This window comes from Epinephelus lanceolatus, chromosome 6 (assembly GCF_041903045.1).
Source record: "Epinephelus lanceolatus isolate andai-2023 chromosome 6, ASM4190304v1, whole genome shotgun sequence".
Taxonomy (NCBI): domain Eukaryota; kingdom Metazoa; phylum Chordata; class Actinopteri; order Perciformes; family Serranidae; genus Epinephelus; species Epinephelus lanceolatus.
In genome coordinates this window covers 30,780,797-30,793,517 of record NC_135739.1, presented here as the reverse complement: position 1 = coordinate 30,793,517, position 12,721 = coordinate 30,780,797, and the positions used below count along the sequence as shown (strand labels likewise).

Sequence of the window (12,721 nt, the reverse complement as noted above, 5' to 3'; positions counted from 1 at the left end):
AATCCTGAAGTTAAATTTAATACCACTTAAGACCTTTTACAAGACCCTTTGCCTACATGTAAGACGCCATTGCCACTGTAAGTTCTAACCTTTGTAGCTTATATTTACTATACACTGATTGTAAGATAGCACTACTAAACAGTCTCAGTTTGTGATAACTCTTTGAGCCACTGTATCAATAAAGCATTGATCAGAGAGTTGGGGCGGGAACAAAACACAAAGGAATGAACTAGGTGATGAACACAATGCAAGGTTTATTACAAAGTGTAATATCAGTACCCAAGAGCTAGAAACACAATCTTATTCAATGTCATACAAAAGCCATAGTAAAGTATGCCATAAAATGTCTATGAAAGGATCGTATAGTATGTCATAAAAAAGTCATCAAAAAGGTCATGGTATAGTATGCCGTAAAAAAGTCGTCAAAAAGGTCATAGTATAGTATGCCATAAAATGTTGTCAAAAAAGTCATAGTATAGTATGTCATAAAAAATGTCATCAAAAAGGTCATAGTATAGTATGCCATAAAAATGTCGTCAAAAAGGTCATAGTATAGTATGCCATGAAAATGTCGTTAAAAAGGTCATAGTATAGTATGTCATAAAATGTCATCAAAAACATCATAAAATAGTATGCCATAAAAATGTCATCAAAAACATCATAAAATAGTATGCCATAAAAATGTCATCAAAAAGGTCATGCCATAAAATGTTGTCAGAAAAATCATAGTATAGTATGCCATCAAAATGTCAATGAAATGGTCATAGTATAGTATGCCATAAAATGTTGTCAAAAAAGTCATAGTATAGTATGTCACAAAATGTCAATGAAATGGTCATAGTATAGTATGCCATAAAAAATGTCATCAACAAGGTCATAGTATCGTACAGTACAGGCCAAAAGTTTGGACACACCTTCTCATTCAATGCGTTTTCTTTATTTTCATGACTATTTACATTGTAGATTCTCACTGAAGGCATCAAAACTATGAATGAACACATGTGGAGTTATGTACTTAACAAAAAAAGGTGAAATAACTGAAAACATGTTTTATATTCTAGTTTCTTCAAAATAGCCACCCTTTGCTCTGATTACTGCTTTGCACACTCTTGGCATTCTCTCCATGAGCTTCAAGAGGTAGTCACCTGAAATGGTTTCCACTTCACAGGTGTGCCTTATCAGGGTTAATTAGTGGAATTTCTTGCTTTATCAATGGGGTTGGGACCATCAGTTGTGTTGTGCAGAAGTCAGGTTAATACACAGCCGACAGCCCTATTGGACAACTGTTAAAATTCATATTATGGCAAGAACCAATCAGCTAACTAAAGAAAAACCAGTGGCCATCATTACTTTAAGAAATGAAGGTCAGTCAGTCCGGAAAATTGCAAAAACTTTAAATGTGTCCCCAAGTGGAGTCGCAAAAACCATCAAGCGCTACAACCAAACTGGCACACATGAGGACCGACCCAGGAAAGGAAGACCAAGAGTCACCTCTGCTTCTGAGGATAAGTTCATCCGAGTCACCAGCCTCAGAAATGGCAAGTTAACAGCAGCTCAGATCAGAGACCAGATGAATGCCACACAGAGTTCTAGCAGCAGACCCATCTCTAGAACAACTGTTAAGAGGAGACTGCGCCAATCAGGCCTTCATGGTCAAATAGCTGCTAGGAAACCACTGCTAAGGAGAGGCAACAAGCAGAAGAGATTTGTTTGGGCCAAGAAACACAAGGAATGGACATTAGACCAGTGGAAATCTGTGCTTTGGTCTGATGAGTCCAAATTTGAGATCTTTGGTTCCAACCGCCGTGTCTTTGTGAGACGCAGAAAAGGTGAACGGATGGATTCCACATGCCTGGTTCCCACTGTGAAGCATGGAGGAGGAGGTGTGATGGTGTGGGGGTGTTTTGCTGGTGACACTGTTGGGGATTTATTCAAAATTGAAGGCACACTGAACCAGCATGGCTACCACAGCATCCTGCAGCGACATGCCATCCCATCCGGTTTGCGTTTAGTTGGACGATCATTTATTTTTCAACAGGACAATGACCCCAAACACACCTCCAGGCTGTGTAAGGGCTATTTGACCAAGAAGGAGAGTGATGGGGTGCTGCGGCAGATGACCTGGCCTCCACAGTCACCGGACCTGAACCCAATCCAGATGGTTTGGGGTGAGCTGGACCGCAGAGTGAAGGCAAAGGGGCCAACAAGTGCTAAACACCTCTGGGAACTCCTTCAAGACTGTTGGAAAACCATTTCAGGTGACTACCTCTTGAAGCTCATGGAGAGAATGCCAAGAGTGTGCAAAGCGGTAATCAGAGCAAAGGGTGGCTATTTTGAAGAAACTAGAATATAAAACATGTTTTCAGTTATTTCACCTTTTTTTGTTAAGTACATAACTCCACATGTGTTCATTCATAGTTTTGATGCCTTCAGTGAGAATCTACAATGTAAACAGTCATGAAAATAAAGAAAACGCATTGAATGAGAAGGTGTGTCCAAACTTTTGGCCTGTACGGTATGTCATAAAAATGTCATGAAAAACTCATAGTTAAGTAGGTCATGAAAAAGTTGCAGTTAAGTTACAGTTAGAGTAAACTTTTCAGGTACACTTGATGAATTAGCTTCTGAACATTTCAAACAAACCCAGCCTTGTGTAGCGGTTTCAAGTTATGGCAGCCATTGTGGTGCTGTTGGGGAACCTCACTGGTGCAACTGTGAAACTGTACTTCTTGTTCGCTGTTTTTCTCACTGACAGGCCCAATGAGTGGTAGAAGGGGCACAAATATCGATATGCAAACAGGTGTTCCTACATCCATTCATAGCCACTTGTAGGAGTGGACATGAGGTATGTGCATGTGTGGCAAGCTCCACAAGAAATAAGACATGTAAAACAGAACCAGACGTACGTATGTCTTTGAAAATCAGATGAAGAGATTGCATAGACATATGTCTGTCTTTGTGGGTACACAGTTTTAGTTGTGAATCCACACAGTTTTATGCATCCTGGCTCTGCTGTCTGCGTCCCATAGCAGGTTTGTGGCTAGCACTCAGCATATGGGACCAGACAACAATGGTGGTGTCTCAGACTTTTTAAGGGCCTTAATTCTCCCAAAATGATTTTATCAACCTTTAATACTTTTTGAAAACTCTGTGGACACCTTATATCATCTTCAGTCACACACAGAAATGGTGCCCATGTTCAGTCCTACCTGTGTGAGTTGACCTGCAGTACAGGTTTATAAAGCTGAGGGATTTTTCTGTTGATGAGGGGCTGCAGTGCCTCCTTCAGCCGGTGATAGTTCCTCTCCAGCTCCCTCTGGTACTCCTTCTGGTCTGGACCAATCAGGCTCTTATTCTTACGCAGGGCATCTTCACACCTTTGACAGAAAAAACAATGGAATGTAGATTATGTATTATGTTTTGACTTTTCTGATAGGAGGAATAATTTGATACCAAAAATGCAACTGTAGACAGAGAATCTTTGCTTTGCTCAATTTGGCGCAAAGCTTACTAAGACATTTGATATATGGGCATAATTCCACGGATGGATTCATCAGCCACAGTCCATACCTCTTTGTGAAGTCTTTGAAGCAGAGCCGTAGCTTATTGTGGTGCCTGTAAAGCTTTGGGTCACTGGGAATCTCTGACAGAAACACCTGAGCCACCTCCAGAGGACCCTGAGGAAAACAAACAATATGATTATCAATCTACAAATTTACCTATCCTGAGAAATTCCTGTACTGAAGCTTTTGCCGTCTTTTATGCCAAAACTCAAAATGGAGGCATCTTACTCCAAAGTGAACCAATACAAATATAGAACTTAAGAGTTATATTTGCTATTAATTACATCTTAAAACTTTACCTGGTTGACAGTTGTTCCCACTGATCCCTGCAGGACCATCTGCAGCATCTTTGCATCAGCAGGGTCCTGGTGGGTGGCAAAAGCCAGCTCCTGAGTCTTCTTCTGCATGTCCTCTATTGCCACCTCGATGGGTGTGGATATAATCTGGAAAATGACAGAGACAAGTGGTTTTAGTGATCAGAGCACACCGCCTAATCTCCAGAATGTCATCCTCCAACAGGTGGAGAACAGACACTCTGTTGTTTTGCACCCACCTCCTCTTTGTGGATGATGTTGATGCGTGTCTTGATGTAAGGGAAAGCGTGCGAGGTGGTGAGGATGGTCTTGCGTTTGAACTGTTCGTGCAGGTCCCCGTGGGCCCGCCCATCCAGAGTGAAGGGGGTGCAGTAGACAAAACGTCGCAAGTTGTAGTTCTTGTCAAAGTAAGTGATGCGGTCCTTCATCTCGTACGTGTCGAAGTACGGCTCCACGTATGTGATCTGGATGAACGCCTGCAGAAGACAATCATATTTTTGACTGGTTGAGTTTTTAGTTCATGTTCCTTGTGTCAAAGATTGATGCACCAAATAAAAGCTTGACTAAAATTACCCTAAACTGCATTTACAAATTCCATCCACTTATCCAAGGATATGGGAATGTACACAATGTGCCAAACACCGACCTTATTTGGGTCCAGCTTGCACTTGTCCACTGGGTTGGAGTCCTTAATGACTTCTACTTGGTCCTCTCCAAATCGCTCTCCATAGAAACCCTGAGAAGAAACGCATCACTGGTTCTTAGCTAAAGACTACTTAAAACACACACAGTTAAGAGAGAATAATTTAAGAATCATGGTATCACAGCAGAATCTAGGGGCTTCATGGTGGGTATTTACCTCCAGCCTGTGAGAGATTTCTGCCAGTTTCGTGATGGCAGGCTCTTTGTACACAAACTCCTGCTCGTCCAAGTCGCCAAATTTTGAACCGTAAAATCCGACTCTGAAGTACGTACCAAACATCCTCTTTCCATCCTGCGAGCAGAGGGAGACAACTTTCAGTGCTGAGCAAGAATAGGAACTAAATTTAAAAAAGAACCTGTTTATTTTGCACCACACTGTCAAAATATAAGAAAAAACCTTTCAGATATTTAAAACGGCACAGTTTGAATCAGATACAGTGATGTACAGTGCAAAGTCTAAGCTCTCACAATGGTGAGGGGGTTTTTTTCAGAGAAATGACAGCTAAAAGTGCAACAGCAAGTTTCATCATTAGCATGGCAATCTGCAAACATTTTGCTCACATCAATAAAACTTGAAGTAATAGCATTAAGTGATTTGCTTATTCTCTCTACTGTGTTGTAGTCTTTACAAGTGTATGTGGTTTTTCTATGAATGCCAGTGTAAGATAAAAAGCAGCCAAGAGGAGGTCAGCAACCTCCAGATTATTATCCACACATTCTGTCAACAGTAACCACAGTCCCACAGTAATAAGCAGGCATGACATATTTGCATCCACTGCAGCAGTTCCAGTTTTTATGAGCCTGTTTTTTCCTCCTCTTCAATAGTAAAGTGCACAGAGGACAGGCAGGTACAGTGTTTCTCCTCAGGGTAACAGGCAGAGGACAAAACATCAACCAGAGACATTGTCCCAAAACAATATCCACGTAGTGAACATGTCTAAACAGATACTCCTACATTAGTACATTATTCAATATAATCAAATAAACTTTGACTTCTTTCTTTTTGCCCTAGCATGTGTGTACGTATTTTGCATCTGTGTTTTGTCTGTTTTGAGAAAATCAGGCCAAGCTCAAAGATCAAAGCAGATAACGCTGCTTAAAAGCAGTCTTAGATGGCATCACCCACAAGAGCCATGAGCAGAGAAAGAGAACAAAGGAAGCCCTGAGAAAAGAGACTGTGCAGAACAAATATGGCCACAGCTACTTTAAACTGAAGCCTAAACTCAACCACTCTGTGATATTTTAGGACGTCTTAACTAGGGATGTGGGGGGGGGGGGACGACACAGTTTTGCGATATTTTGCATCGTATTGTATTATATTCCATTATTTTGTATCGATACATGGACGCCAAGTATAGATAGATCTAGAAAGAGCATAGATCTTTTATGCATTATTAATTTTTGCAAATACCATTTTAATACAACTTTTTGTACTAGAATATAAAATCAATTGCTTTTTCCCTCCACTAGATGGTGCTGATGGCTTTTTTCCCCCTGGTGAGGTCAGCGGAGGTCTCAGTTAGACCATTAGGCAGGAAGTTCATCAAAAAAAAAAAAAAGATGGAGGCACCGGAGAAAGAAATCAGAGACACGACGTCGGTGTTTAAATTAAACGTCCGTATTATTTTGATTTTTTTTATCATGGAAAGGAAGGAGGATTTAGATATGACACATGCGATTTGCAAGCAGTGTCATATGAGAGTAAAATACTCTGGGAATACTATGAACATGAGGACTTGCCTTACGCTCCATCAACCAGCGATAGTGCTAGCCGCTGACGACCAAGCAAATGCTAAACCCGCTCTGCCGAAACAAAATGACCAGAAATGGACACACTTAGCTTGACAAAACTACCATCCAACTCTGAGAGAGCTAAGAAAACAACACGGTCCATCACCTACTTCAAGTGCAAAGATCTGAGTCCATACAGTGTTGTTGAAAACAAAGGCTTTTGTTACATGCTGAAAACACTGGAACTCAGATATGTGACTCCATCCTGATGTTTTTTAACCCACACAGTGTCTTGAAGCATAAAGTTAAGTAATCCTTGAGTAGAGAAGGAAGGGTGGTATTAACTTGTGACGCCTGGACTTCAAGGTCAGTGGATTCATATGTGACTACAACAGCATATTATATCACAGAGAACTGGCAACTGCTGCCTCACGTTCTCCAAACTAGAACAGTACATGAAAGTCACACCGGAGCAAACATTACATACCTGCAAAATTCAGCACGAGAATGGGAGATTGTCATTGTAACAGACAGGCTTCTAACATGGGTGCTGCCATTCAGTTGCAGAGGATGTTAAATCTGTCAGTAGTTAAGTTTGTCAGGTGTATGCAGCATTTCTGACAGGTTTACGATGGCGTTGGTCAGTCTGTCTGCTTTGATCACAATTTGCTGCAATAAAAATGACTGAAAACTTTATCTTATGAGATAAAACTGATGTTGACTAAGTCTTCCTTTGGGGAAATAATATGCAGTTGGGAAAAAAGGTAATAAATCGCAATATATTGTATCCCAAAAATGTATAGCAATAATATCGCAGCATCATGATAATATCGTATCATGAGTCCTCTGGCGATTCCCACCCCTTGTATTAATGCTCGGTGGCAGACAAATGGTCATCAAATCCAGAAACTCAGAATTTGTTCTGCATAGACCTCTACTTCATCCAGAAAACAGCATCACATTAGAGAACATACATTAAGTCAGAAAGCCCAGCAGGTCTGATACAAGTGTGGATGTGAGTGAACAGGTATGTGTGTGTAACATGAGAAAGGGAGAAGTTGTGAATAAGTCGAGCAGGTTGGCATTTGACTTTTAGTAAATGCTCATTTCATAAACCCTCTTGGTTAACTGCGAGCTTGAGGCAAATCTTAAAATCCATCTTTTATTCTAATGCAGCTGCTCATTCGAAAAGAAATGTAAGTATAAGGCCCTGAAAACTAAGGAACTTACCACAAGACACAATTAAGTAAAGTGGGAAGGAAGGGTCGGCAACCAGGGAAATCAAAAAGGAGAAAACAGAACAAATTTTAATGAGGATTGGGTTCCTCCAGAGAATTCCAAAAACAACACAAACTAACACACAACAGCAAAAATATCTCCATTGATTTTGAAAAGGAACATAAAGTCATTGTGGAGGATTCAGACCATGCAAAGGCAGACAGTTATGAAGAGAAAAAAAAAGGGAAAACAAAGTGAGAAAAAATATAAAATCCAAAACCTTGAGAAAAACAACATGCACTCTCAGTGCATCTCCAAAAGGAACACAGAGTACTCTGTCCATTTCATGCAACAAACCATGAGAACTCAGAGGTTAATACTGTTAACAAAAGAACAGAATGGATGAAAAAAATAATCAGGGGTCGATTTAGTTTGACCTATTAAAAGAAAGGGCAAGAATAAGAACTAACCAAAATCAAAAGGGATAAATCAAGTAATCCTGAGATTACTGTGAGTTGAACCCTCTTGGAAAAAAAAAAAACTGACTGCCTCAGGAATTTGGTTCCAGCTTCGACCCAATGCAAGTCTGTGACACCTTGTGTTTTAAAAAGCTCATTTAATGGTGTGTGGAAAGAATGACCAATGGTGACAACAGAACAGATACCCTTCGCGTAAAAACGGCGCACTGAAATCGAGCCCTGTGGTTGAAAATGAGATGAGATGAAGTGTGACAGCAGATGGTGTCAGTCAATGCATGTGTTGTGACTGACGCACCAGCAGACAGACAGAAGATGACGACAGGGAGAGGGCGGATTGTGCAGGTGATGCATTCACTGAGACTTGTCATTAGTGTGTCACACACTGTGGCTCCCATGCACAGCCTGCCAACACGGTCACATTATAAAAACAAAGCTCCCCTTGAACATGAAGAGGAGGGAGGAAAGAGGGGAAACGGTGAGGGTGTTGCTGCTTGTACAGCGAGTGTCCCCAGCAGGGGGGAGCAGACAGTTGACATTGTCTGCAGATGTTAATGGATTGGCTGTATGTAACAAAGCAAAGAGAGCAAAAGAATGCCCACGGCTAGCATATCAAAAGATGAGAGTAAAATAAAAAATAACAAAAAGATAAACAACACGAGCAGGGCCAAGCAGGAACCGTTAAGCCACCTACCTCCCAGCCAGTACTCTGTGTGACAAAGAGAATACAGGACATGTAAACGACAACACACAAACACCCCCCACGCAGTGTGGCATTTGCACACACGGTGATGTTACAGTAAGGAGAATGGACTCTCTGAAACTAATCCAGGTTACTAGCTGTCGAGCTGGAGAACAGAGCAACTTTTTTTTTTTTTTTTTTTTTTTTTTTGCAAAGCGGACATGGAATTTTATCCTTTTAGAATGAATCAAGTATATTTTCTTGCAAACTGGCTTTGTGCGAGCGGTTGCTCTGCACACCAGACAACTGTAACCTTGCCCACACTGTAACTTGACATCATCATTATGAGTCACACAACTGGCCCTTAAGAAAAACAGGAGTCTCTTCACAAACCTCATGCATCTTGTTTCATACTTGACAAATATAATAGAGCATGCAAGGTATCTGACAAAATATATATACGTAAATAAACTGGGAATAAAATGCCAAATGATAAAACCATGCGAAGCTGTGTCTGTGTGAAGGCTAGGCAACATGACTACGTCTCCAGGATACCTCCAGTTGTGTTTGACATTATTCGTGTGAGGACTGTGAAGAGTGCAAAGTATTCTGAGGTATTGTAGGTGAAACACTTCGCTCCTTTTGGACAGACCTTGGTGATGTTCCATTTCAGTATCCTGCTGGGAGAAAACTTAACCACTCTACACTGCCCCACAAATGTGACAGATGTGATATAACACAAGTGTGCCCATGCAAAACATTAACGCGACTGTGTCAGTGAGGTTTTAGACACTTGATCTAAATTACTGAAATTACACAGGAACAAATGAAAAATTATCTATAAGCTTATGTAACCTAGATGTGACCTTTTCATCAAGCCTGGGTCACACTGAGATAAAACAAACATTCGTTCTTGTGTAAATTCAGTGTCCGCTTCGAACCTCAAGCTGCTAGAGCTAGTGTGGAAGAAGAGATCTGCACTGTGTGTCAGTGTGTGTTTACCTGATGTACAATTTTGCCAAAGGCTTCCTGTAGTTTACCATGAATGGTAGCTAGCTTCTTTGCATCCCTGTTAGCTTCATGGACAGGGATCAGTACCTTGTACACTTCGTTTACAGCCTCATACATGCCCGCCTGGAAGGAAAAACAAGACAAATGTTATCATGTTACAACCAGTCAGTGAAAAATACCGACATCTCAGCATAAATGTAGAGCTTTTCAAAGTATCAAAGGTCTGAATTAGAGTCAGTGGGAAAAGACTACAGTCTTTGTATTGCACATTACTTTGTTTACAAACCTTCTGATAAGAAGATTTAGGTTTAATTTGCTGCTGAACACAATGACTCATTGTGACTACATAGTTGGCATTCATCCATTCATCTAATCACACATATATCCCTCTCCACTTCTCACCATGGAGAAAGAGGCAGCAGCCTGCTCCAGGAGTCCCACGAGGCCAATCTCAGTGAAGTATTTCCCTGAGCAAATGCCCTCCTCGTCTGGTGACACCACATCATCAGAGACTGCAGATTCCTCCAGCACGTTGGAGGAAATATTCTGGAGTGTGCAGGTATACATATGTATGAATAAATACAAGAAAAACAATACAAGAACACACATCAGCCCACATTTCTATTGGTGGACATGATCATGCACACATGTATTCAGTATTCTCCTTACCTGAAAGGTGACACAGCCAACAGGCAGATACTTGCGGTCCTCCAGCATGCTCAGGTATTCTGCAACCAGAGCGGCGCTGTGCACCAGACACTGAGCAGCCTCAGCGTGGTTGTTCCTCTCTGAGTGTTTACCAGCCATGTTTTGAAGCCATGTCAGCCGCAGGTCTGGTGACGTCTGGTAACCCTTTGCAATCCTGGAGACACGAAGGCAAAGACACACACACACAGAAGCACAAAAACAAGATAATGATGATCACAGCGCAGAAATACATTTGTAAATGATCATGAAGTGTTTGCTTGAGTGCGCAGGTATTCTGTACCTGTACATGAGATCTATCAGCATCTCAGGGTCTTCCTGGTGTTCCTTCATCTTGACTGTGTCAGACAGGATCATGTGCAAGTTAAACACAAGGTCCTGGACCTGGAAAAAACAAAAAGGTTCTTCATCAGTCACCCGTCCTGCTCACATTGTGGTGGACAACTAAATAATTTGATAGATAAATCAGTACCTGGTCTGGGAACGTGGTCTCCCTCAGCTCCAGGTCCTCCTCTGCATAGGTGAGGATGGTCTTTAGTGAGCGACGCAGAAACTCCTCGTTAAAATTCTGAGATGTCCCCACCAGTGAAGACAGAGACATGGTCACTTGCATCTTGACTCTTGCAAAATTCTGGAAGTGCAACCACAAAGAGAAGAAAGGTTTGAACAAATAATAATGTATCAGCGCTGCTGGCTCTTGTAATAAATATGAACTGCGAAGGAAGCACTCCACAGAGCAAATATCCCTTCAAGCCTGGCAGTAATTTTCAAATGATGTGTGTGAAGAGTCTGCCTAGACTATAACAGAGGAGATGATGTATTCACCAATAATTTGGGCCTAAATTGGATGGCTGATTGCAGTGCTTTTGTACTAAATTGGGTGACGTAAGGTGAAAGAAAAATAGGAACAAAGCAAAATGAATATATGGCTGAGGACTGGCAAGCCAATGAGAAGGGTTTGCACATGGCTTCAGTTTCTTAACATGTGAGATTAAATAAGAGGCCATTTCTGGAGGCGTGTTTGACGCAGGCAACGGTACTTCTAACCTTCACCACTGAAATATAATAGCTCTATGAAAGCTACACTCCAGGGAGCCTTAGACATTTATGGTTAGGTTTATGAACAAATATTGCTATCAAACCAACAGCAAAACATTCTGGGTTGTAAATCTTTAGTTTCTCAGGTGTACTCACATTGCCGATCTCAAAGTTTTGCCTCATGAGGAGGTAGAGGGAGGCGCTGGCGTGGGCCCTGATGGTGCTTATGCTACTGCTGCAGCTCCTCAACAATCGCAAACACAGGTCAGCACACTGCTCCGTTTCCTCTTCGAACAGCAGTTCAGGAAACTACACGGGCAGAGAGAAATACACCCAAATTAAAACAAGAGAATGAAAGTATAAAGTCCTGGAGGAAATTGTAAAGGTGATCTGGGGTTAAGCACTTTAATAAAAGTCCAGTCATCTAACCTTAGAAACGAGCGCCCTCTGTGTGGCGAAACAATGCTGGAGGTAGAGGGCGCTCTGGTTGCAGGCCATGCTGTGGAGCAACACCTTCAGCACCCCACCCAGAATACTCTCCTTGGACTCCGTCACTGATACCGTCTGAAGGGAGAGTGACACATATGCAGTTGGGTTTATGTACGCTTCCACATTCACTTCATAATGATTTCAGTATTTTTGAGTCTACATGAGTAGATTTACTTGCATACCTGTACAATGATCTCCAAAGTATCAAGAATAATTAAGTTGGCCTCTGTCGCGAGGTTACCATCGATAAGTGCTTCATGTTCCAGCTCTGCTCTGGTCCTACAATCGAGAACCAGAGAGAAACGTCACAAAATTATTACCAACCCCTAAACTGTGATGATGATGATGTACACCCTTGAAATGTTGCTTAAGCTCCCAGTCACCACATTCAAGCCATAGTCTAAACTAGTCATAAACAGTGTACTACTAGTAAAACCTCAGCCAATATCTTTGTTTTCATAAACATTGATGAGGTTAATAAAGCTGTTTGTCTATCCATATTCAAATTAGTTTTGAGCTGAAAGATGTCTTGACCTGCAAGGCACAGACCCCAAACTATTCAAATGAACCACAGAGACAGTGCATGCTGACCCATACGTAGACAGTTAGTCCAAACCTATAACTTCCCTCACCAAAGACAAAAGGTTTAAAGGATTAATGAGGCTGTTTTTCATTATTTAGTAAGTGAACAGCTGAGAAATCCATTCCTGGACTACAGGTGGGGCTAAATGTTCTACATCTACATGTCCTACAAGTTTGAGGACATAAACTATAAAAGGTACTGCCTTTAGT

General features: G+C 41.4%; 1 protein-coding gene across 26 annotated transcripts in view; it reads right to left on the bottom strand.

Annotated features, from left to right (window-relative positions):
* dock7 (dedicator of cytokinesis 7) overlaps window positions 1-12,721 on the bottom strand; it is a 54,081-nt gene that overhangs the window by 1,158 nt on the left and 40,202 nt on the right. For 16 of the 26 annotated variants that reach the window (XM_033621534.2, XM_033621527.2, XM_033621530.2 and 13 more), the window contains 15 exons: window positions 12,112-12,208; window positions 11,870-12,004; window positions 11,597-11,749; window positions 10,875-11,033; window positions 10,686-10,786; window positions 10,367-10,559; window positions 10,100-10,243; window positions 9,689-9,820; window positions 8,699-8,713; window positions 4,737-4,862; window positions 4,524-4,613; window positions 4,117-4,353; window positions 3,863-4,006; window positions 3,571-3,677; window positions 3,210-3,377 (listed from right to left, as the gene is read on the bottom strand). In XM_033621534.2, coding sequence (XP_033477425.2) covers window positions 3,210-3,377; window positions 3,571-3,677; window positions 3,863-4,006; window positions 4,117-4,353; window positions 4,524-4,613; window positions 4,737-4,862; window positions 8,699-8,713; window positions 9,689-9,820; window positions 10,100-10,243; window positions 10,367-10,559; window positions 10,686-10,786; window positions 10,875-11,033; window positions 11,597-11,749; window positions 11,870-12,004; window positions 12,112-12,208 — 2,001 coding nt within the window. Of the gene's footprint in view, window positions 1-3,209; window positions 3,378-3,570; window positions 3,678-3,862; window positions 4,007-4,116; window positions 4,354-4,523; window positions 4,614-4,736; window positions 4,872-8,698; window positions 8,714-9,688; window positions 9,821-10,099; window positions 10,244-10,366; window positions 10,560-10,685; window positions 10,787-10,874; window positions 11,034-11,596; window positions 11,750-11,869; window positions 12,005-12,111; window positions 12,209-12,721 lie in introns of all 26 variants that reach the window. The other 10 variants (XM_078168956.1, XM_033621529.2, XM_033621533.2 and 7 more) reach the window with 1 other exon arrangement.